The following is a 24,449-nucleotide window of genomic DNA, read 5'->3' on the forward strand; positions in this document are numbered from 1 at the left end:
TCTGGGAGTGGTAGTCCAAAAAAACAATGTTTGCAACATTCAGTGAACATTTGTCTTTTCAAAGAGAAGGCCAAAGCGCCCAGGAAAAGGGGGAAATAGATCAGGTGGCTAGAAAGGACAGCAAAGAATGACGGTCCTAAGTCTCACATTGAAAACAACATTTTGCTTTAGAGCCTTATTTCTTGAGGGGTTATTTAGTCCAAATTGGTAGAAGCTGCAAAAGCTCCCTGGGTTCTAATGCGTATTTTAAGAGGAGCTCTCTTCAACCCCTCCATGAAGGAGGACCTGATATTTCACAGCTCAAGAGAGATTCATAGTCAAATTTGTTCTCTTCCGTTAGGATTTGGAGAGAGCCGGCCGAAACCCGCTGAAATGTTTTCCGCCAGCGTTTGATGGCTCCATTAGGGTGCCGCCAGTATGGAGTTCGCCGTTGCTATTTTTATAGTCTTATTTATATTGCTTTGATAAATGTTTTATGCTGATGTTTTTCCCCATCTCTGTGCTCTGCTGTTTACTGCTCCGTGTGACATACATAACTTTCTGGTCTTTATTTTCTTTACACAGTTAGTAAACTAAAAAGCCACCTCTTTTAAAGCCAACTATCTGGTCGCTTGCGTTGCTCTCCTCATGTTAGAAGTTGGGTGGCCTTGTGTCGGATCCTGGTGGCAAAAAATGGGGGGGTGGCCCTGCTGAGTAGGGAGAGCCAGAACTGAAGCCAACAAATGGAGAGGGCACCAGAAAAGCCAAAGTGAACAGTCACAGTCACAAGTAGGCGGCTTTCAGAGGGAATTTTTTAAATTAATAGGGGTAGCTCCATCTGTGATCACAATAATAATAGGTTCAGGGGCACCCTATCTTTGAATAACCTCTCCTCAATCTGAATGGACCAACAATGCCCACCCGCCCCAGAGCATCTGTGGTTTCATACTCCTGCGGTCACTACTATCGTGAAATCATAGAACCATGAAGTTGGAAGGGGGCCTCTAAGACCATCAAGTCCAACCCCCCGGTCAAGGCAGGAATCCAAATCGAAGGATATCTGCCAGGTGGTTGTCTAAATTTCTCTTGAATGCCTCCAGTGTTGGAGTGCTCACCACCTCTCAAGGTAATTTACTCTACTTTACTTTATTTAGACTTATACCCCGCCCCTCTAGACAAAGTCCATAATTGGTTCCATTATTGTATTGCTCTAACAGTTACGAAGTTTTTCCTGATATTTTACCGAAATCTGACTTCCTGTAACTTGGGCCCATCATTGCATGTCTCACACTCTGGGATGACCAAGAACAGATCCTGCCTCTCCTCTGGATGACTCCCTTCCAAGTATTTGAAAAGTGCTCTCCTGTCTCCCCTCTGTTTTCTTTTCTCAAGGATAAATGTGCCCAGTTCTTCCATTATTTCTCTTGAATGCTTCCGCATTGGAGTGCTCATCACCTCCCAAAGTCATTGGTTCCATTGTTATACTGCTCTAACAGTTGAGATTTTTTTTCCTGAATACAGAGCGATTCTGTATTTTTATTTCCTAACGCCTATCTTCAAAGTAATCTCTCCACCCCACCCCATATCTTAGATGGCCTGAACTGGCTCAGCCTTCTATCAATTAAGCCTAGAATTGCTTGAAAGGTAGAAGGAACATCTTAACTAACCTCTGACTAGCTGTCTAGTCCACTTCCATCAGAGATGCACCTTCTCTCTCTATAGGACAAAAAACCCAGCCTGTTTTGATTAACGAACTGGCATTTTTGGGTTTCAAATTCCCATTAATGGGAGAAAACATGACATCGGAATTTAGCTGCCCCCAAGAAACATCAAAATCAGAAATTCAAAGGGACTCTTACAGAATCTATTTCCTACAAAGAACTCTTCATACATAAAGTACTGGGTAACAAGCTAAGTTTAATTTACTAATTTTCTTTGGACATCTATGTGTGATTGCGCTTCCCCCTTCTCTTCCTTTCTCCGCGGACAACAAATAAATTCTTTGTGTCTTTACTTGAACAAACGGCTTCCTCTTTTTTTTTAAAATGGTTTTCTAAGTAATTCTTTAGTACAATCTTCCTTAGGGATAATAAAGATCAAGAGAAAGAGGGCAGACAGCCGAACATGGTCAGCCATAACACAATGCATGGCAAGATTTGCGAATGGAGAGCAAAACCCCAGACTTCAAAAAGGGGGCTGGCCCCCCAAAAAGCAGAGCACGGTCAACCGATTCTAAAGACGCAGAGCCTGGGAACCTCATCCCTTCTGTATTGCAGCTCCCAGATCTGGAGAGAGGTTGTCCGAAACAAGTAACAGGTATGGGCTCTGCTGAGCACTTGCCTCCCCTCCAAATTGCGGTTGTGATGAGATAACAATCCTGAACTAAAGAAGGTCCTTGAGAAGCACCGAGCTGCAACCATAACGTGGCATCAGGAGCTAGCTTGCAAAATAATGGGGGGGAGAGCAACGGTTCAGAGCGTCAGCAGAAGGATCTCCGAGGTCATCCAGACTGACCTGCCAAACTATAGCCTCCCAGACAGATGAGGTCTCTCCTGAGGTACTGGATGGAAAACAGAGCCTCTCCTGCGGCAAAGATGAAGCCTCTCAATCCTCAAAAAAGGTATCATATGAATGCTAAGGATTGTTATCCAACAAGGATGAACAGGGAGCTAGAAACCAAGCCCTTTGAGGAAAGATGGAAATAACTGGGCAGGTTTAGCCTTGAGGAAAGAAGATGGAGGAGAGACAGGAGAGCCCTTTTCAAAGACTTGAAAGGCTGTCCTTCAGAGGGAGGGGCAGGATCTGTTCTCCATCATCCCAGGTTGCAGGACACGCCACAATGGGCTCAGGTGACAGGAAGCCAGATTTCCATTGAACGTCAGGTGATACTTCCTAACTGTTAGAGCAGTGCGACAATGGAACCCATGACCTCAAGGGGAGACGGTGAGCAGGGCTCCAGCGCTGGAGGTGTTCAAGGGAAAAATCGGACCACCCTCTGTCAGATCTGCATTGACGTGGCTTCCTGCCTTGAGGCCCCTTCCAGTTCCACGATTCAATGACTCAAAGATACTATGGCTTTATGTCTTCTTCGTAATGACCATGGCCATGGTGGTTATGGCAAAGCACACCATTTGTCCTGCTGATTCATGTCCTAGCCTTCCCCCCCCGCTGACACCCTGAGTCATGCGTAGGCTTTCTCTTCCTGCGACGGACTCTTCTCTTCCCCCGGGACTATGATTCACAGTGGGTGAATCACAGCCTCGGGGCCACTTATGGAACCCCAAGATATTTTTGTATCCTCCTCCTCCCCATCCCCATGCCAAAAATGGTCTCGGGGGGGCGGGCGGGTGTGCATGTTGGATTTTGGCCTCCCGGAAGCCTCCAGGGGAACAATTCAGCTTTTGACAGAACTTGCAGGGTTTCCCTGCCTGATTGAACAAAAAATAATAATAAATATATACATATATATATAAACCTATTTTACCCCACCAGATGCGAATTCCACCTGCTTTGTTTTAAAAATGTTTGGCAAGCTCTGTGTCCCACTGAAAAGTCTGGGAGGGGTAGAAAATATGGTCCCAAAGCTGCCAGCCTCTGGTTTGCACAGAATAGTGAGCAAGGGGCGCTGAAATGGGACCTTCCTCCCAGCTAGGGAAGAGAACAGTCCATGCAGGTGACACAGAAGATGATGGAGAAGAAGAAACAAGGGGGTGTTTGGGGGAACCAGAGAGAGAGAGAGACACGGATCCAATAGAGAGGAGGAGGAGGTGGAACTGGGCTTTTTTTAAAAAAAAGCCCCAGCGGTTTCTATGGAAACTAGAACTCGGCTGAACTCAGAGAGGCGGCTTCATCTGGTCCAGAACCTGAGCGTAGGAGTTAGTCCTCCTGCATCTTTAGAGGAGCACAGAAGGGAATCTTTCAGCGTGTGCCGCTTCTCCAAAAATACACAGAACCCCTGCCCCTTTAAGGGTTGCTGGGTGGTTTTTTTTTCTTTTTTCTTTTTTTTTTGCCCTCCAGGACCACGCACCAAAATAATTACTTTTCTTTTGTTTAAAAGGGAAAAAATGGAAAAACTTCGAGAAGCATCGCTTGTACTCTAAAGGAAGGCACGCTGGGTTTAGAGGAAAGAAAAATGGCAGGTTTTTAAAAAAAAATAAACCCCACTGGAAGGAAACTTCCATTCATTTCCATTTTAGAAAAAAAAAGTTTAACAATTATTTTAGGAGAGTTTAGTGAGGGAGAAAACCGCCTTCCCGCACCTCCTGTGGCTGTCAAAATGGCCTCTTCTTGAACGCCAACTTTATGGAAGGCGTTCTATCCCAGCATGTCATCTGGCTGGTTAAGAAGGTAAGACGTGGGGAGCTGTTCCTGGTGCCCCCGATGAAGTGGTTATGGGTTATGGGGTGCATGAAGCTTGCCTCACGGCGCAGTGGTTCAACTGCAGTACTGCAGCGAAAAATTTTCTCACCCCGCAGGCTCGATCCCACATAACTGGCTCGAGGTTCACTCAGCCTTCCATCCTTCTGACGTTGGTAAATTGAGTACCTGGCTCACTGGCCCAAGGAGAGCCTTAAGCACTAGGGGGTGGTATAAAAACACCACATTTTGCTTTGTTTTTTCGTTCTTTCTTTCTATTTTCTGCCTGCTTCATTTCAGGGTGGCAACTCCCCCTGGAGGAGAAATCCTCAGGATCAGGGCCGACTGACAAAGGAGGGCCACTCGGTAGGCGAGAAACAAGTCTCAACCTTCCCGGGCCGCTGAATGCTTACCGAGAGCAAGTAGTTCCGCTCCCAGGGTCTGCAGCAACCCCACTCTTTCCGTAGGCCTTGCAAGGCGCTGAGGGCGGCCACCTTGGCTTGGATCTGGTCCATCTCGGAGGGAGGGATGTTCTTGACGATCAGCTGGGCCCTCCACCTGCAGGAGAATCCGGGAGAAGCTCTATTGGGCTCTCCCAGCGACACCTATTCCAGACGCACCTGAGGAGAGAGGGGCTGCCCGCAAAGCTCCGTTGGGGGGGGGGGTGCTCGATAGCACTGAAAGGAGGAGCCGGAAGGTGGGCTTCCGAGACAGAGCTTAGAAAAATTGCTTGGGGAACGACAACCCCCCAGAACTTCCCAGCCACTCACAGTGAGCGGGAAGAATCATTCTTAGGCGCTGTTCCAACGCAAGGGGACTTTTCCATGGCTTTTTAGGTATGAAGGGCTCAGAAGTGGTTTGCCACGTCTGGTGGCACTCTGGGACCACCGCGCAGCTGGTCCACGGCCATGCCAGTGGCATGGGGGATCACCAGCCGCCCATGCTCCCTCTGGGGGGATCTCACCTGGCCCCTCCTCAGGGAGACGCCTGGCCATGGATCTATGTCCTGTATGTGCCGCCCCCATTGGAACCAACTTAGAGCGAGCCTATTCGGGCTTTCGAAGTACGCGAGATATTTGTAAAGAGGGGTTCCACACGTGAGTTTCCATGGGTGAGCAGAGATTTGAACTCAGCCCTTCTGAGTTCTAGTCGGTGACTCTATCCACTACACTCGTGGTTCCAAGCCTTGGGTCACCCAGGTGTTCTTGAACTGCAACTCCCAGAAACCCCAACTCGTGGCGAAGACGTCTGGGAGTTGCAGTCCAAGAACACCTGGTTGACTCAAGGTGGGGAAGTGTCATCTGTGCCCCACCCTGCCTCCTGCTGCATACCTGCGGAAGATGCGCATGCTGGTCTTCTGGAAGTCGGCCAGCACAGTCGGTGGCTCTGGCCACTCTACCTTCTTGCCATAGTCGGGCATGCTTCGCACCCCTTGGAAGCGCTGCACGAGCTCCCGCAGGTAGGCCTTCACCTTGTGGCGCTTGTAGTAAGCCATGATGGTGTAGACGGCCCGCAGGTAGCGACAGCGCTTGCGGGCCAAAGCCCCTCTCCAGACCTAGGGCAGACAGATGAGTCAGATCTTGGCCAGCAAAACCCCAGAGCCCCATTGCTTCCCCCTCCTGCAGCCAAATTGGGCATGCTCTCGAATGGACCTGGAAAAACAAAGCAAAGAAACGCTTCCAAGAGAGAGTGTTCCATTTAATGTGATGCATAGAATCCTAGAATTATGGAGTGGGAAGGGGCCTTTAAGGCCATCGAGTGAAACCCCCTGATCAAGGAAGGAATCCAAGTCAAGGCAGATAGGATAGGTGGGTGGTCCAATTTTCTCTCTCCAGGATTGGAGCACTCACCACCTCCCAAGGTCAAGGGTTCCATTGTTGTACTGCTCTAACTCTTAGGTTTTTCCTTATACTCAGCCTAATTCTGGCTTCCTGTAGCTTGAGCTCATTATTATGTGTCTTGCACTCTGAACACACAAATATTGCAGCAAACATTTGCTGTCAAATGAACACTTTTTTAAAAAAAATGTTCCTCACTTCCTCTGCCCCTCCATGGAGCTGAGGAAGTGACTGATTTGCCAATATACTGAAGTAGCTGCTTTATTAAGCCACTACATTGGCCAAAGGCTCACTTTTGGTCTATTCCCAGTAGATATACATGCTAGCAACAGACCAAACCCACAGCAATCCTGCTCACATCAAAATAGTAGAAGCCCCTGATAGGGACCATAAAGATGTGGGTAGGAACACTGTGGTTCACTGACTTGGTTCACTTCAGCAATTATGTTGTGTGATCACTGTCAGAAAGAGCAAACTAACCAGTCCCTCTATTGGCCCTGACAGTAGACTAAATACCCATTTGATCACATGACTCAGTTACTTGTAACTAGGAATATAAATCTTTGCTAGCCTCCATCTCACATGCAAGGTTGAGAGACTGCAAAATTATTCTCCTTGCTTGCAAAACTTGAGACATTTTCTGTTGCTCTTGATGAACAACATGGCATGATTTTTTGCACAATCAGCCAGCCTCCCTTTGTGACATGTGTGTGGTGTGTGTGCACTGCTTTCCAAACAGAAAGTACCCCATTTTTACAGAGAAATTTGGAGAGGCTGATGGGAGGGGGGGGGAAGTGCCTCTAGTCTCACTCTCACGCTGGAGGCAAGAAACATTGCAAGACTTGAAAACTAGTCATGGTGGCATCTCATCACGCCAGGATGGCCAGAACTGGAGATAATGAGGAATCCAGCAACTTATTTTTCAAATCCTTACTTAACTAATTACTTATGATTTCTGAATCTTTTCAGTCCCTTGCTAATTGATTCCACCTTTGACCTTAAGAGATTACAGACTGAACCTTGTGCATCTGAAACAACTACACTGCATGGAACTATGTTCACCTCCTCAAAGATCATCTATCATGAGATTGATGGGTATTGTAGACCAAAACCATTGGAAGCCATCCGGTTGAGGAAGGCTGTTAATTATTACACATCCTCAGCTACCTTATTTTGACCCAGAAATTCACAGCTGTCCCACCCTCTCTTTCTTTGAGGTGTCTCCATTCTTGATAGCTATCATTTGCCATCCCTGTTTTCTTTCTCCGTTCTTCTCTCACACCCACACCCAACCACAGTTTCCCTCTCTCACACACACACAGGCACACAATCTCCGGGTACCTTCTGCAACAGCAACACCAACATGGGGATCAACTGAGCCCGCTCCTGTTCCAACAGGAAGAGCGTCCGAGGGGTGCGGATGAAGATCTTCGTACGCCCGTAGGCAACGTCCTCTTGGAAGCCGTGCTGTGAGATCAGGGTCTCTGTGGCCTCCCGGTCCGTGGCCATGAGGTGATTGGGCCACGTGTACTCCGAGGTCATCTTATACCTAAAGCAGGAAGGAAGCCAGTCAGAAGGTCCCTCGAGACCACGGCAGCCATTTAAACGTGGCTCTTCTTGTTCTTCCAAAGTGCATGGTTTTCCAAAGTGGCACTTATCTGGGAAGAGAGAAGGCGGGCGTGATGCCCACAAGGAATGTTTTGGCTCTTCTCTCAGCCCTCTCTGGAAGCGAGTTTTGTTTTTAAAGAAGATAAAATTCCACATAGGCATGCACAATTCTGAGTTCCCAAACATTGTATCTGTTGGAGTTTTTGCAACCCTGCAGGCAGCCTTCAGTAGGTTTGGCTGGGAGAAACCTTTCTGGGTTGTCGATCTTTGACGGTCAATCTTTCCAGCACTAAACCCATCATTCCTTCCCTCCCACTGAATGCTGAGACCCTCTCGGCTCTGGCTGTCCCCACTTCCCCCCCCCATGGTTTGTTCGCGGTCAGGAGCCTGCTAAAGTCTGTCGCTGAAAGCGGTCCTGTTTGTCAGTCTGCTGTTTGATCTGTTCTATTGTTAAGTCATGAAACCTTTTTTTCCTTTCTCCTACTGATGTCTCAGAGTTATTGAGACTGTAAGTACCAGATGATAAAAAAAAGGGAGGAGGGGTGGACTACTCTGGAGAAGTTACAGCTATTCTGCTGTATGGATTCCTGCACTTCTGCTGCTCAGCTGGAGAAATTCAAAACTCTGCAATATTATTAGCAAAACAGGTGCGTGTCTTCCTCCAAGGAGCCGGAGGAAGAAAGGCAGGGCCCCAGAATTTATTCAAATTAGTGACAGACAACCCCATGGCCGCATTTTTGGACTTCCCTATTTCGAACACTCTTTTCCCACACTTTCTGGACCCCCTGGTCTAGTGAACGGTCCTAAAGAACCCTGAAGCTTGTGTGATCCCATAGAATTTTAGTCCCAGGAAACATATCGTGTATTGGTGCAGTATCTGGATTGGTTATTGTAGGTTTTTCGGGCTCTTTGGCTGTGTTCTGAAGGTTGTCCTTCCTGATGTTTTGACAGTCTCTGTGGCCGGCATCTTCAGAGGACAGGACTCTGTGCTCTGGATGCTGTCCTCTGAAGATGCCGGCCACAGAGACAGGCGAAACATTAGGAAGAACAACCTTCAGAACACGGCCAAAGAGCCCGAAAAACCCACAACAACCATTAGATCTTGGCCATGAAAGCCTTCGCGAATACAGTATCTGGATTCTTTTTGCGATGGGTGTGCAGGGAAAGACTGGGGGGGGGGGGCAGGCAGAACCAGGCCTACCGGAGCAGGAAGCGGTCATAAGGCTGCCTGTAGGCAAAACCCGCCCTTCGGACGCGGACGTTCTCCAGCAAGCCCAGGTAAGCCACCTGGTGCCGACAGCGCTCCTCATCAAACAGCGAAGGCGACTTCTGTTCGTTGGGCTTGATGCATCGGACGTAATACGGCTCCTGTTGCAGAACAAGAAAAGGGGGGCGGGAGGAATCAAGGGGTCAGGTGGGCGAATTTCAGAGGAGGGCCGCTTCCTCCATCAAGAGCCGGCCCCAAAGATCTGGCTGTCTGAGGTGAAGCCGCCAAAGCCCCCCTGCAGTGAGCAAAAGGGCCTTGCACCTCCCGTCCCTCAAGGTATTGTTTTGACCACGGAGGCAGAAGAACCCGAGAGCGCCCATGGCCGTTGAAATACAGTCCTTATCAATGAAACAGCTTAACCGTTTCCTGATGGGAGGCAGGCTCTGTGTCATTGCCAACCCATGACGATAAAGACCTCCCGAGCCAGACCGCGGTGGCCACCACATCGTTACCTTGGAAGCCAGATTCTCCACCAGGGCCACAATGGAGTTTTTGAAAAGGGTGGCGGCTGTCAGAGGCCGTTTGGTCACCTCCGTGATGCTCTGCTGGCCTTCGGGCCACATCTCTTGCAGGACAGGGTCTGTGCTGGGAGGAGACCAGAGAAAGGGAGGGAGGGAGTGAGAGCAGGCCCCAGAGGGATGTGCCCACGCGAGGACTCTCTCGCCCCTTCGATCCCTGCCTCGTGCTGAGCCCCAAAGTGAGTGTGCTGTGGGACAAAACTTTGGGGTGGGAGCCCGGCCAACTCCCTAGGAAGCATCGAGAGCCCCATCGTCCAGGTACTTGAATCTCGGCGAAAGAGCATCTGCTGTGCGTGAGGAATGTCCCCCCATTCTACCATCAGCAGCATCTCCAGCAAAAAGCGTCGAGAACAAGCAATGGAAGAAATCGGGAGAGCCATGGCCACCAGAGGACAAGGATGGGACCCTGAGTCTGTAAATGTGTGGACTACGACTTCCAGAATCCCCCAGCCAGCATTCCCTCTCCCCTGCTCTCCCTGCTAGAGATTAGACACGAGGATGTGGACTTGGGACAGATACAAACTGATGTTCAGAGAAATACAGTGGTACCCCACATGACAACGATAATCCATCCCGTGAAAATCGCTGTTTAGCAAAATTGTCATCATGCGAAAACCCTTTCCCATTTGGAATGCATTGAAACCCGGTTTAATGCGTTCCAATGGGGAAAAATACCTCGTCGTCCAGCGAAGATCGCCCATAGGCAAGCCATTCTGCGAGCGCCGATCAGCTGTAAAAATGGCTGCCCTGCGAAGCATGGGTCCGGAAAACACAGGACAGCCATTTTGCGAAGCTAATTATCATTGGAAAAAATCGTTGTCTTGCGAACAAACGGTTCGCGAAGCACGGACCTATTTGACGTCCAGCGAAAATCCCCCATTGGGATGACTGTTTTGCGAATCGCTACAGCGATCTCAAAAAGTCATTGTTATGTGGATTAGTCGTTTAGCAGGGTCATCGTTTAGCGAGGTACCACTGTAACAGTTCTAGACTATGAGTTCAAGGATCCTCTCCCCAATGAACATGGCTGTTATTCAGGCCTGGGGCCACCAATATTTCTAGTCCCCAATAAAAGTGAAATTTGTGATAGAAACAAGCTTCTGGGAGTTTATAATTCATGGTGCAACTTTGGCAAAGGCCCTCCGGGGAACCTTGGCAAAATCCGTATCCCCCCAAACCCATCAGCTCAGGCCGGGCTACCTGTTATACATCAGTCGCTTGAAGTCTTGGAAAAGGGTGTCTTTGTTCTTGTCCAGAAAGCCTTCCACAGAATACCTTTAAAAAAAACCAAAAAGACAGATGCAAAGAGACTGATCCTCTCCTGCCTGTGTCATCCACACCCACAGGGAGTGGGGTAGGTAAAGGTAAAGGTCCCCCTTGGCATTTAGTCCAGTCGAAAGAGACTCAGTGAGGTCCAGCGGGCGATGGAGTAGGACTCCAGGGTTTGGGGTTCAGAACCCTGCTTGCTTGGAAACTCATTTGGAAGTGGGGGGGCAGTGGGATGATACTGGTAACACGGCTCCTAAAATATCGTCTACGCCTTGAAAACCCTCTAAGCATCCCCATAGGATGTGACCTGAGGACACATAACACAGTTAGAGAGAGGCTTCACGAGTCCTTGAAATGTGCAAGGGAACAAGAAAGCCATAGAGGTGTGTGTCTGTCTCTGTCTCTGTCTCTCTCTCTCTCTGTGTGTGTAATGCAAACAGGAAACCTCTTTCTTGTGACTTCCCCCCAAGACTTCCTGGAGTGGCTGAATCATGAGAAACCAGGCCTGCTCCACTGACAGCTGGGAATATGCCCACGGATGCTCAAGGCATGCTCAACAGCCTCTGGCCCCCTTTGTGTGGGGGATTCACAGTTTCCTATAGGCTCTGCTTGGTGTCCTGGCGTCTGGGCCCATGAATCTTTCCTCTGGGGAAAGAGACATTCACGGTCCCCCCCCCAATGAAATCAGAGCCGCGAGCCTCCCGCCACCCACCAACAAAGGAGGAACGCGGTCATCGAACCGTGCGGCCGGCAGCAGAGACTCACGTCACGTCTCCTGCGTAGTGCTTGATCCGGAAATCCCGTCCAAACTCCATGGACTTATCCGTAGGGTTGAGCTGGAAACACACAAGGGAAAACATGAAGAGGCTGATGTTTCAACAGCATTTCTGTTCACAAAATGCACTCTCACAACAAGGAGGCCATTCCTGAGGTAGGCCCTGGTGCATCTACGCATGCCAAGAATATCCCACACCAGCTTTGAAACTAAAAAGGGATGAAACCTTTCCCCTCCAGAGACGATGCCATTGCCAACCACCTTTAGCTGTCTTTTAAAAATCCATTAGAAAAAAAAGAACACTCAAGGAGGCTTAAAAACTTCTTAAAAGTTTCACATGCAAATGAAGCCCATGTTCACCTCCTTGTGACCAATCACAAAACCAAACCTGGGCAGGGAGGAGTTATTTTGCAACGTACAGATTTGAGGAATTCTTGTGCTAAAATATACACTTCCGTCTTGGCTACTAACATGCAAACGTGGTGCTTGACCCACAACTTAGAAAATCTTCCTGCAGTTCCACATTGGCCCGAACGGGCAGGTGTGGGGGACGGCTTCTGCTTGGAGCTGGGAAACCCTGTTTTGGACAACTACAAAGCCCAGGATCCCCAGCAACACGGCCACGTTCTGCTCATGCTTCCCTTTAAAAGGAAACAGCCCAAGCCTTCCTCACCCAGGCGGTTTGTCAAGAAGAGGGGAAGCCCCCTCCACATTGCAGGCATGGGTGCCAAAGGCCCTTACCACACACAGAGGGGGTGGGTGGGCGCCCTGCCCTGCCTACCTTCCTGCTGGCATAGTGAGGGTGCTTGCTGAGCCGGGCATTCATGGACTCTAAGAAGAGGGCGTCGGTGACGTTTCCCACCGTCAGGCACGCCTCGTCCAGGATGGCCACGATGCCTTTGTGGGGCTGCTCCACCAGGTCCACAATGATTTGGTTGTTGAAGTAGTCAATCTGCCAGGGAGAGAGGCAGAGGGGTGAGAGGGCAGGAGGACCATGGAGGGGGAGGGATGTCCACCTCCGGTCAGAAGAACCCCCCAGGAAAGGTGACGCAGGGGTCTGGCCTGGGCAGGGGGCGCTGGATGTGGCGGGCAGGGCTGCAGGGGGAAGCCGAGGGAGAGAACCCCCCCCCAGCGCTTTTGTGAAGCAGCCACGTGGAATGGGTTCTGATCCTCCATCCTCAGAAGTAGCCAGGCAGAAAGTACAGGTGGCTGGCTTTGGTGGGGCTGGAGTGGAGTTCGGAAAATAAATGGCAGGGGGGTGGGTGGGGAGGATGACTGTGGCCCAAATCCCCAAAGCGTGGCCACGTGGGCAATGGAATCCAGGGTGCTGCAGCCTGCCCTTTTCAAAGATGGCTCCTGAAACCGGGCAGCATGATTTTCCCTGGAATGTCCGGCTGCGCTGTTTCCCAGAGGGCTGGAACCACAGAACCTGCGCGCTGTCCGGGCTGACTCCTGCACCCAAGGAGGCGCCAAGGAAAGAAGCCCCCTCCCAGCACCTCAGAGAGCAGGTGGAGAAGCCACCTGTATGGAAGGGGAGCCTCTGGACTCCTGCTCCCGCTAGGGCTTCCCCAGCCAAGACCACCCACAGCCTGGCTCATGCCCCCCCCAGGCATGATCTGGCCTCTGGGGCATCTGTGACCCAGGAGGGAGGAGGGAGGACAGGGGAGGAACATCTGGGCCTGGGCGTGTCACAGCCCCAGGGGTTGCAGACTCAGCCCCTCCCGCTTCCCGCTTCCTTCCACCCAGGGTGCAGGGAGCAAAATACCCATGGGGAGGATCCGCGGGCCAGTCTGTCCAAAATTCGCTTCCCCAAGCGAATTTTTGCACCCTCTCAATGGCAGGCCTCTGGGCCAAAGCCCCCGTTTCTGCCCCTTTCATTCTGGCTCTGATGGCCCTTTTATCATTGGCTTCACGACCCTCGGAGTGAGCGTAGCCCTCCGTGCCTCGGCTCCTCCTGGAGATGCTCTGACCGCCCGTTTCCCTGCTCTCCCAGCCGGGCGACTCACGTGCTGCCACTCGATGCCCTCCCGCTGGTACTCCTCCTGCTCCTGTTGCAGGATCAGCTCGATGAACAGCTGTTGCAGCTTCTCGTTGCAGTAGTTGATGCAGAACTGCTCGAAGCTGCAAAGGTGGGGCACGCGGCAAGGGTCAGGATCCAGCCAGCCATTCTATCCCAGGTCAAAAGAGGCCCTCCGTGGCCCTCTTCCACCAGAGGAAGGAAGACCCCTTAAGCAACGCCAGCCAATGAGCTGGCCAGGAGGGAAAGCCACACATTGTGATCCCTGGGGATTTAAAGACTGTGGAACTCCCTCCCACTGGAGGCCCAGCTGGCCCCGTCTTTGCTGTCCTTCCTCAAGCAGGCCAAGACCTTTCTCTCCAGTCAAGGCTTCCTTCAATAACCAGCTACCTGTGTGTGATCCTCAGAGAGATTGCTCTGTATCACTGCTTTGACTGGATTTTAGTACTCCCTGTGTTTTCCGTTTTTGTCTTTTCCACTTCTCTTAAAAAAACAAGTATGCTTATTGATCTTTGCCTTAATATTGCCTATTAATGATATAAGATGCCTGCTTGTTAATTGCTTGTAGTTTTTAAACATTGTCTCTTAATGATGTTAACCACCGTTACATACTCGTGGTTTTCAACTTGATCGTCTTTTAATTATTGTAAGCCACCTGTGGTCCTTTTCAAGGAGAAAGGCAGGGCATCAATCAATTAACACCACGGAGAAAGGGAGCTCTCGAGCCATCCGGTCCACCCCCAACACCGTGGTTAAAACTGCAGTATTGCGCCCAAAACTCTGCTCACAACCTGAGTTCGATCCTGAACTGGCTTGAGGTCGACTCAGCCGTTCTGTCCTTCTGAGGTCAAGAAACGGAGTGCCCGGCTCACAGGAGGGGTCAGCAAAAGGTAGCCTGTGTAATTAAATTGTAAACTGCTCCGAGAGTGCTTTAAGGCTATGTGAGAGGGGCACAGAAGCAGCCTGTTTCACTTTTGGATCTATGACACATGATGCTATGGCACCATCCAGGATCTGCTTAGAAACCAGCCGTGAAAGATGCTCACCCACCCCGCCCGCCTCCCATGGTAAAGCAGCTCCTACCCTCATGCGGGGTCTCCCAACATTTAGTTAAAATCTACTCCTACCTGTTATTGTCAAAGATCTCAAACCCATAGATGTCCAGGACCCCGATCACGGTATTCTTGCCGTGGATGCGGGCATCGTAGTTCTTCACCTCAATGACGCGGTTGATTCGCGCCACGATCCAGCAGAAAAGCCGCTCATAGATGGCCTGCAGATGAAGGGGCCGGGAGAGCTAAGTTACTTTGAAGTTACTTCGAAGATTGATTGATTTAATTTTAATTTATTTCTATCCCTTCTCCCCAAAGGGGACCCAAGGCGACTCACATCATTAAAAAGACAATATTCAAAAGCTAAAAACAATAAGAGTGGTCTTAACTGACCAGATAGGTGGGATATAAATAAAATATAATAAATAAATAAATAAATACACAAAAGAATTAAACAGGTATTATATTAAAAATAGTAAAGAAAATCAGTATTAAAATATATTTAAAACAACAATCCAATTAAAATCCCTCTCAGACCACCAGTCATTAAAGGAAAGCTGGCTTGAAGAGAAAGGTCTTTTTTCTGCTTGCAGAAGGAGAGCCAAGATGGGGCCAGGCTGGCCTCCAGTGGGAGGGAGTTCCAGAGTCGGGGAGCAGCCACCGAGAAGGCCCCTCTCCCGTGTCCCCACCAAACGTACCTGTGAAGGTCATGAGAAAGGCCTCTCCTGAGGATCTTCATGCCTGGACAGGCTCATTTAAGATTTTTTTCAGACTAAGAACATTTTCCCCCCCCCCATGCATTTTCAATATGACACCCTCATTCATACTTGCAGGGTGTGTGTGCTGATCGTTGTATTAGGAAAGAGGCAAGCAGGGTGTGATTTCCTGATGCATAGTCATTATCAACGAGAAGGTCTTGCCCACCTGTGGATTTGGGATAATTCCCTTTATATCTCATAGCAATGATACCAATTCCAAAGTGTTGGGTAGATTTTAAAAAGGGCAGATGGGATTCCCCCACCCTCCACCCCTGACATATTCTAGCCTATATCCTAAGATCTTGGGGCAGAATACATGATCAATGATTTAAAAACCATCAAACCTATAGGCAGAGATTCAAACGGCCCAGGGCTGTTTCGTCTCTTTTCCTCCGGACATCGAGACCTGCTTTGCTCACCCATGCAAGACGCGTGGCACCGTTTTCATCATTCTCCCACGGAAGCCATGACACAAACCCGCTACGCTCTCAACGCTGCCTACGCCGGCCCTTTGCCGTGGTTACCTTGGCACAGGCGTCCCTCGCATAACTGGCCTCGTTGGTGCTGTGGCCCTTTTGGATGACCTCTCCGCCCCCGGCGGCTACCGTCCGGTACAGGAACGCTCGCAGGAGGCTCTCCGGCTCGGTCGAGGTCAGCTCGGCCAGGCAGGAAACCAGCTCCTCATTCTCTATCCCGATAGCGTCTTCGTTGGTGACAAAGCGCAGGTTGCCCTGCGGAACCCACAATGGGAGAAAAGCAGCAGTTAAAATACCATCCACACAACGCCAAGAGGAAAGATGGCCTTCACAACCCCAGTCGGCTTCCTTGGGCCCCAAGAGTACATTTTGAAGGAGTAAACTTTCAAGGACAGCAAATCCCAGATTCAGGCACCCACCACGCCTTGGAGGCATACAGGCTGGGGAGCGACGGAAGCTGTGCTCCAGAAAAGTAACTTTTCCCAGACTCCAGTGTCTGAAGTCTATTATCTTTCAAAGGCCTCCAGGTCAGGGTCAAATCGCCACCAACCATTTTCCAGTTGGTCCCTTTCTTCCTACGAAACCTCAGCTCTTGGGGGCAGAAAGACACACCCAGCCAAGGGACTACGAGAGTTCATAATCCCAAACAGGGCTCAAAAGAAGACCGAGAGATGCATAATCTTACACACACCCTCTCCACAGAGATGTTATGGCCAAAATTCGACTGGCCATTTATGCTTGTCAAAGGATCCAGGTCAAAGCAGGTCTGACAGAGGGCAGTCCAGTTTTCTCTTGAACGCCTCCAGCGTTGGAGCGCTCACCACCTCCCCGTGAGGTCATGGGTCCCATGGTTGCACTGCTCTAACAGATAGGAAACTTTTCCTGATAATCAGCCGAAATCTGGCTTCCTGTCCCTTGAGCCCACGGTTGCCTGCCCTGCAAAGATCGGGCCCCTTGGGGTGGCTTTGGGACCAGCCGAGAACCTCCGCATTTACCAAGTGCAAGACGGCAGCCAAGATCTTGTACACGGAGCCCATCTCTTCGGGAGTAAAACCAACCACTCTCATGGCATCTGCCACCACTTGGAAGTTGGCTTTGTCGCCACCTATGGACTGAAGGGGACAGGGAGGGGGCAGGAGGGGAAATGGAGAGGGGGAAAGCAGGGGGGGGGGAGAGAGAAGGTGAGATAAAATACTCATCAGTATTTGGCTGAAAACAGCCGCTCCAGAGCCAAGACATCAAGCCAGATACTGGAGGAATGGTTGGAGTTTTTGCAAGCTTGCATGCTGCCTGTAGTATATTTGGTTGGGGAGGGAATTTTCTGGGGTGGCTGTCCATCTATCCAGCAGTAACCTGTCGTTCCTTTCCTGCCTCTGATTTCAGAGAGAGCCCTGCCTCTGTTTAACTCTTTCCCCCTCTCTTTTTTGAGGTCTGTTTTTGAAAGTAGGCGTGTTAGTCAGTTTGCTGTTTGATCTGCTCAATCGTAAGCAATGAAACCTTTCATTCTTTCTCAGAGTGAGTCATTGAGACTGTAAGTGCCAGTTAAGGAGGAAAGGGGTGGACTGCTCTCAGGGAAACTTGAAGCTATTCTGCTCTGTGAATTCTAGAGGAATCGAACCAAAAATTCAAAACTCTGCAAGAATGCTTTCTGGGGTCCAGCAGCTCCTGTTATCTCCCCACCACGCTACCCATGGTGGATAGAGGCTTCTGGGAATTGTAGTTTTCAAAAGCCAGTTTATTCTGGAGGCTTATTAGACATCCGAATAGTAGACATTCCATGGTCATAGAAGAAAGTGTGTGCCAATCGGCTGCCTACCCTAGCTGCAGCTGCGTGAACCCTGAAATGTAGAGAAGCCTGCTGCACACATCGAGGTTTGGATGTGTTCCTCCCCCCGGGCCAGTCTCCACCCATACTGTATATCCTATGCCACCAAGATATTTTAAAAATGCAACCAGCCCCTTCGGCTGGAGCCCTCCAGAGCTGGGCCAACAAGCCACCGGTCCTGTTTATAACGGAGAACTCTCCCACAGAGGGTTTTCCAGGGCCCTTGGTGGGCAAAACCAGCCAGCGACCGCTGCTTTTTGGAGGAAAAAGCATTTGTGCTGCTAGAAATTCCACTTCTGTCTGATCAGTTGGGAATTCAGCGCTTTGGATCTGGGAATGAAACACCAGTGCCCCCAAGTGGTCGTTTGGGGGACTGCAAGAGCGGCGACTAACAACACAAGGGGAAAACGTGTTTCTTCTTCTTTTAATGTTATCCCTCCAGGCACACAAATCTTTCAGTTCTACATTCCCGGGACATAAGATCTCAAATCAAAGCTGCGCTATCTCCCAGTTGGCCCTCAACAAAACAAAATCAAGCTAGCTGGACGTTGCAAGCTCCTGTCAGAATTAGAAACCAGACTTTTCCTCTTAAGGAATCCCGGTTTCAGGTTCTCATCTCGAGAGGCCCTCACGGTCTTTCGTCTTCCCCATCCTTAGCAATTAACTAGGAAAACCCGCAATACATGGATTCTGAACTAAAAAAGGGTTCGACCCATCCCAGGGAGGGAGAAAGTTCTACCAATGGACACATGGTGTCATTACTGGCACTCATATTGACCTTGAAATGCGGTGGCCCCAGACTTTTACATTCCTGTGTGCTCTGTCCCTCCGACACACTAGAATTTCTAGGGTCAGAATTATACACGCAAAAGACATTTCAGAGAACCGTTGCAGATTCCTGAAGCATAGCCCACCGACAGCGTCTGAATGAAATCGGAACGGAATCCTTGGTCTCTCCCTCAGAAAATCCACTTTGAACCTTCTAGAAGGTTCTGCGGAAGGCTACTCAGAAGCAATGGGTTTGTGCAACTCGTAAAAATAAAAAAGAGATTTAGGGTTCCAAGAGGATGAACACTCTCCGTGACTCCCCTCTGAGGCACCAAGGCCTCCATTTTGACTTCCTATCTTCATTGCGAGCTGCACAAAACTCAGTCTAACTGGAAGAAAGCAAAACTGGGCAGGGAACTACTCTTTGAAAGGTATCGTTCCAAGGCCAAAAGAGTAGTTAGTTATCTCTACAGGTAGACATGGGGAACGAATATAAAAACGAATTGCAATATTTGTCGAATCTTGCTGATTTGTCGGATATTCGTCCCTTTGTATACGTCAGTTCAAGAGAACCCAATGAATACGAAGGGGTGAATATAATTGTTTTGTATTTGTCCATTCGTAGCGGATTCCTTCTTTGCCTGTGCCCCTGCAGATCAACTGTTCCTTGGGGGCATAGGCAGAGAGGGAAGGCTAGGCTGCCAGAAGGGAAACCCGGATGGCCGGGGAGGGGGGGGCTTCCCTTTGGGCAGCCAGGCTTGCCCTGCCTGTCTATGGCCTGCCAAACAGTTGATTGGAGGGGGGGTTGTCAGCTTTTTGGACCTGACCAACCGATTCACGGTTTGTTGCTTCAGCGCAGGGAAATTCGTGGCTCGTGGTTCATCAACCTTGATGAACCATGAATCAAAACGCCATTTGAGTGGTTCACTCCCATCTCTAGTTAACATTATTTTTTAAAAACCTTCTTTTTAAAGGGTGCATTTTTTTCTTCTTCCTCTGCCTGAAGCTTACGTTGCTGTTGGTACCTTCCCTGGTAAACTGGTAGTCTGCAGGATCTCTGCTGAGATGCATAGAGTCCAGTAACGCATCCGTGGCTCCCAGCAGTAACTATGAGAAACAAAGATTTGTACACCTGAAAAAATAACATCTCTGGAAGGAAATCATGATACATGGCGCAAGAGGCGGAAGGAAGGGCTGCCAGTTCTTAGCGAACTTGCGAGATTGCTGTCAGTTTTCTAGTATGACTACAATGTTAAATCTGGTACCAGTCTGGAAATTCAGCTATACTGTGTGTGTCTGTTTTTTTAAAGTATAGTAAGTTACTAGACCTCATGAACACAGGAGGGCTCTCTATGGTACTAGGTTCATTTGCAATTGCTATTGTTTTGTTTGCATGTCCGGGGAGAGGGGCTTGTGGGATTTCCAGTTTCAGGAACCAGAGTAACTCAGCTGTCTTTTGGTATTGCATGCCTTGACGTGGTTTGTACTAGACAGGTGAAGATGGGGGCCCAGGTCTTTGGACTGCAACTCCCAGAATTCCCCAGGGAGCCATTTAGGGAACTGTAGCTCAGAAAAAAAATATATACAACCACTCTAAATCCTGGTGCCCATAATTTCTACAATACGCCATGAATTTGGGGTTTGGAAGAAGAGGGAGGGCTCCACCTTTGTCATCAAGATGGATTTTTGGCTGACTCCAGGTATGGCGCCCGAGCCGCTCTGGAACTAACCCAGGAAAGCAAGAATAAGGAGGGACCATCCCAGGAAGGACTTGAAGGGATGCTAGGTTTCCCACCCACCCCTTTTTTCTGGAAAGTCCGCTCACCTGATAGAAGGCATGGAAGTTCCTTTCTCCTGGCTGCTGCTTGAGGATGCGAGACTGCAAGGGAACGAGAAAGGGAGCCGAAAGTAACTTTTCTGATTCTGCCCCTACCTATACGGTATGACCCAGAGTGTGTGGGCTTTCTAGTCACACAAGACTCTTGTTCGGAGAGGACAGAAAGGTGGTCCAAGGGGAACATTCACTGGGTCGAGTTCATACCAAGGATGATGCCTCTAAATCTCAGCTGTTGAGGAACACAAGCCAGCAGAAAGGATGTCCTGCTTTGAAACCTTGCTTTGGGTGTTGGGATCTGGCATGGCAGGAGCAGAAAGGCCACGCGAGAGTCACCTTGCTTTGACTCAACACCGTTCTTAAGCGATTCGGGCACTACCAGCACTGGGGAGATTCCTTGATTACTTAGCCACTGCTCAACAGAAAGGCTCAGTTTGAAGGTTGTTGTGGGTTTTTCGGGCTCTTTGGCCGTGTGCTGGTGGTTGGCTGTGGGGAACACGGCGAAAGAGCCTGAAAAACCCACAACAACCCTCAGATCCCGGCCATGAAAGCCTTTGAGAATACGCTCAGTGTGAAGTTTTGCGGACCGGCCTTGTGAGGTGCAAAGGGTTAGGGTGCATGGAGATTAGTTGAGCCTTTGCATACTTTCTGCCTTGAGCAGAGAACTGGATTAGAGCGGTGGTTCTCCAACTGGGGTCCCCGGGTGTTCTTGGACTGCAACTCCCAGAAACCCCGGCCAGCACAGCAATTGGTGAAGGTTTCTGGGAACGGCGGTCCATGAACACCAGGATTAGATGACCTGAAACCTTTCCCCCAGCTCTAAAATACTAAGGTGTTCTGTTGTTGTTGTTGTTGTTGTTGTTGTTGTTGTTGTTGTTGTTGTTGTTGTTGTTGTTGTTGTTGTTGTTGTTGTGTGCTACATAGTCACTTCCTGATTATGACAACCCAATTAAATAATGGCCTCCGAAACGCCCTGCCATTAACAGCTGGTGTTGCAAACTTAAGGGCATGGTTTCCTTTATCGAGTCAGTCCCTTTCCGGCTGGGTCTTCTTCTTTTCCTGTTGCCTTCAACTTTGCCCAACATTATTGCCTTTTCAAGTGAGCCTTCCTTGCTTGCAAGTTGTGCAAAGTAAAATAACCTCTGCGTGGTTCAGATAGCACAGATTCATGACGTTATTACTATGCAATTTGACGAGCATAATTTCAGACACGAATACCCTATATTAACACACCCTGCCTCTCAATTTCAGATACACCTGGCTTAATCTCCTGTGGGGCAATACAGGAACGATGGGGATGTTATCAGGGGGTGTAGAGAAAATCTGCCTCCCCATCTGCCCCCCCTCAATACCTTCTCCAGGAGGTAGTTGTTGATGTGGCCCCCAGTGGGCTCCCCTTTGAAGTCAAAGTTGATGTCCATGTACTTGCCAAATCGGCTGGAGTTGTCGTTGCGGTTGGTTTTGGCATTGCCGAAGGCCTCCAGGACACAGTTGGATTTGAGCAAAACATTCTTCACCCTGAGGGGGACACAGAGAGACACAGACGTGGGTCCATACGGCAATGGAGCAGGCAATATTTATACCCATACATATTAATAACTCTATAGAAATCTAGAATGGGTTATTTAAAAAGTGGTTATTGACAAGATGCTAGGGATCCGGGTATTAAGAGCAGCTTTAAAGAGTTTGGTCTATACCCTTGTTCTAAACGTAAGGAAGGAAGGAAGGACGGACTCTGACCTATGTATCTCAGCTGGCATTTTAATTCTGGAAACCTGGGGGTGCCCATCGATGAACCACGATCCCTCATAGTCGCCTTTCTGGTCTCCCTTGGTGTTGCAAGGTCTAACACCATGGATTGAGAGAAATAGATGGGATGGATAATTGGATTCCGACATGCATCGAAGTCTTAAATCGTTAAGCACTTTAAACTGTCAGGGGTGAGGAGAACTGCCCCCCCATAGAGCATGGCAAAGGCCAACTTAGCCAGGCCGTCAGCCTCCGATAGGTCTCAGCCCCCAACCGTCCAGCAGCTCCGGCGAATTATGATCACCAGATCACGTCCGATGGTCCAAGATCCATACGTTTTAGATGTGGAAGTAGAAGAGGACGGCTTTGGCTCCCCAGGGCCAGTGAAACAACATCGGTTGGGGAAATGGTTCAGCACCTTGGACAGAGGCTTTAAAGTTTGCACTAAAACCCGGAGCTGTTTGCCGTCCCCTCGGAATCTGAGTCACCAGACCTCCTCCACAGGCGAGCGAGGTTCCATGCCAAGGAGTTCACCCTGGCTGCCAGCTGCGGGGCCTGCCCATTATGGATGGGTGCCTCTGTTTTGAAAAGCCAGCCTGTTCTCACTCAGCCACCTACCTTTCCACCTCGGCCCTCTGCGAAGGGTTTGTGATGGCCGCGATATATTGCATGATGTACTTGCTCGCCTCCGTCTTGCCAGCCCCACTTTCACCTGGAAGGCGGATCCAGACAAAGGGAAGGCAAGCCAAGTGAGTTTCCCTGAATGTCAGGGAGTCCTCACCTTGCTGCCTTCCGGATTACTGTATTAGACTACAGATTCTATTATCCTCAAGCTCATGGAAATGTGGGGGAATTCAGTCCAGCCCCACATCTAGAGGGCAGCAAGAGGGCAGCACAGTAGCCCAAACTATGGGGCCAGCAGATTGTGTTCAGGGTGACCATACCATTTCAAACTGCAAAAGATGGGTTAGATTTGTGAATTCAAACCCACCTTAAAAGGTGGAAGGAAGGAAGGAAGGAAGGAAGGAAGGAAGGAAGGAAGGAAGGAAGGAAGGAAGGAAAGGGAAGGGAAGGGAAGGGAAGGGAAGGAAGGAGAAGAGAGGAGAAGAGAGGAGAGGAGAGGAATGAAGGAATGAAGGAATGAAGGAACGAAGGGAAGGGAAGGGAAGGGAAGGAAAGGAAGGAAGGAACAAAGGGAAGGAAAGGAAAGGAAGGAAAGAAGATTACAACATTGTAGAACACAGCCCTTGTTCTGCTAAACATGAAAAGCATCTACTAATATGATTCTTCTCTGGAATGGGTATGGTGTATTGCACTACGCAAAGGGAAAACATGGAAAGTTACAGTACTTTAAGAAGACGTGCAAAAGCCATCCTATGGGAATACCAAATCGGACTTTCCCGGATTCTATTAACATGTGAACGAGAGCGAGGGGGTCACGGACGGGCCCCTCTACCTGAGATGACGATGCAGGTATCTTTCGCCCGGCGCTTCATGGCCTTGTAGGCGGCGTCGGCCACGGCGTAGAGGTGGGGCGGCCTCTCGTAAAGCTCCCGGCCCCGATACTGCTCGATCACCTCCTTCCCGTAGAGCTCCATCTGCTTGTAGGGGTTCACGGAGACGACCACCTCTCCTATGTAGGTGTAGATGCGCCCCTTCTCAAACCTTGAGGGAAACCCAAAGAAACTGCAGTTAAGGTCGAGAGGTCAAGAGAGGTTGGGGAGGGGTGGAGGGAATGGTCCCTATTTTGGATCCAAAGACGTGGGGGCAGAATCTGTGAAAGATTGCACCGCATAAAACGTCTTCGTCTTGAAGGGGCCACAAAGCTCTTGACCAGCCCAAAACCCCTGGGGAGAAGCAGGGCCAGCCTTTATCCCCGAGTGTAAATTACAGCCCTCAAGAAAACCCCATAAAATGTGGATTTGGGGTCAGAGGGCAAGGGCCCGGATCAGCAGAACGGGCTCCCTGAATGACGAGTGCCGGGTCTCCGAGCGCTGGCTGAAGTCTGAGGGAAGTTCCGTCTTTCTCTGGGCCTTTCCTCAGGAAGGCAGATCTCCAGGTGGGGGGTGCCGGGTGGGGAGAAGGTTGGGCGTCTGGGAGTCAAGGTGGTCTAAAAAGGCCGAGTGCCCACCTCGCGTGCACGACACTAGCCAGGTGTGAAGGGGGTTTTGTGTGTGTGTAATGGGCAACAAGGGGGATCAGGGGGCTGGAAACCAAGCCCTGTTAGGAAAGACTGAAGGAATTTGGCGTGTTTAGAGAAAAGGAGAGAGAGGGGTGATAAGACATTTCAAATAACTGAAAGGCTGTCATCCAGAGGAGGGGCCCCAGGTAGTCAAAGATCAATCAATAAAGCAGTAAAA

At 49.8% G+C, this 24,449-nt stretch overlaps 1 protein-coding gene across 5 annotated transcripts in view; it reads right to left on the reverse strand.

The window, feature by feature from the left end:
• Positions 1-24,449, reverse strand: part of LOC110082544 (unconventional myosin-Ig) — a 52,843-nt gene that overhangs the window by 26,013 nt on the left and 2,381 nt on the right. For 3 of the 5 annotated variants that reach the window (XM_073002715.2, XM_073002714.2, XM_073002716.2), the window contains exons 2-18: positions 23,546-23,754; positions 22,708-22,801; positions 21,693-21,858; positions 20,332-20,385; positions 19,518-19,613; positions 16,909-17,025; positions 15,962-16,168; positions 14,755-14,900; positions 13,617-13,731; positions 12,392-12,562; positions 11,601-11,671; positions 10,767-10,841; positions 9,501-9,633; positions 8,983-9,149; positions 7,515-7,722; positions 5,667-5,890; positions 4,749-4,893 (exon numbers count right to left, since the gene is read on the reverse strand). In XM_073002715.2, the coding sequence (XP_072858816.2) occupies positions 4,749-4,893; positions 5,667-5,890; positions 7,515-7,722; positions 8,983-9,149; positions 9,501-9,633; positions 10,767-10,841; positions 11,601-11,671; positions 12,392-12,562; positions 13,617-13,731; positions 14,755-14,900; positions 15,962-16,168; positions 16,909-17,025; positions 19,518-19,613; positions 20,332-20,385; positions 21,693-21,858; positions 22,708-22,801; positions 23,546-23,754 (2,398 nt within the window). The remainder of the gene's footprint in view (positions 1-4,748; positions 4,894-5,666; positions 5,891-7,514; positions 7,723-8,982; positions 9,150-9,500; positions 9,634-10,766; positions 10,842-11,600; positions 11,672-12,391; positions 12,563-13,616; positions 13,732-14,754; positions 14,901-15,961; positions 16,169-16,908; positions 17,026-19,517; positions 19,614-20,331; positions 20,386-21,692; positions 21,859-22,707; positions 22,802-23,545; positions 23,755-24,449) is intronic. The other 2 variants (XR_012088150.2, XR_012088151.2) reach the window with 1 other exon arrangement.

This window comes from Pogona vitticeps, chromosome 6 (genome assembly GCF_051106095.1).
Source record: "Pogona vitticeps strain Pit_001003342236 chromosome 6, PviZW2.1, whole genome shotgun sequence".
Classification (NCBI taxonomy): domain Eukaryota; kingdom Metazoa; phylum Chordata; class Lepidosauria; order Squamata; family Agamidae; genus Pogona; species Pogona vitticeps.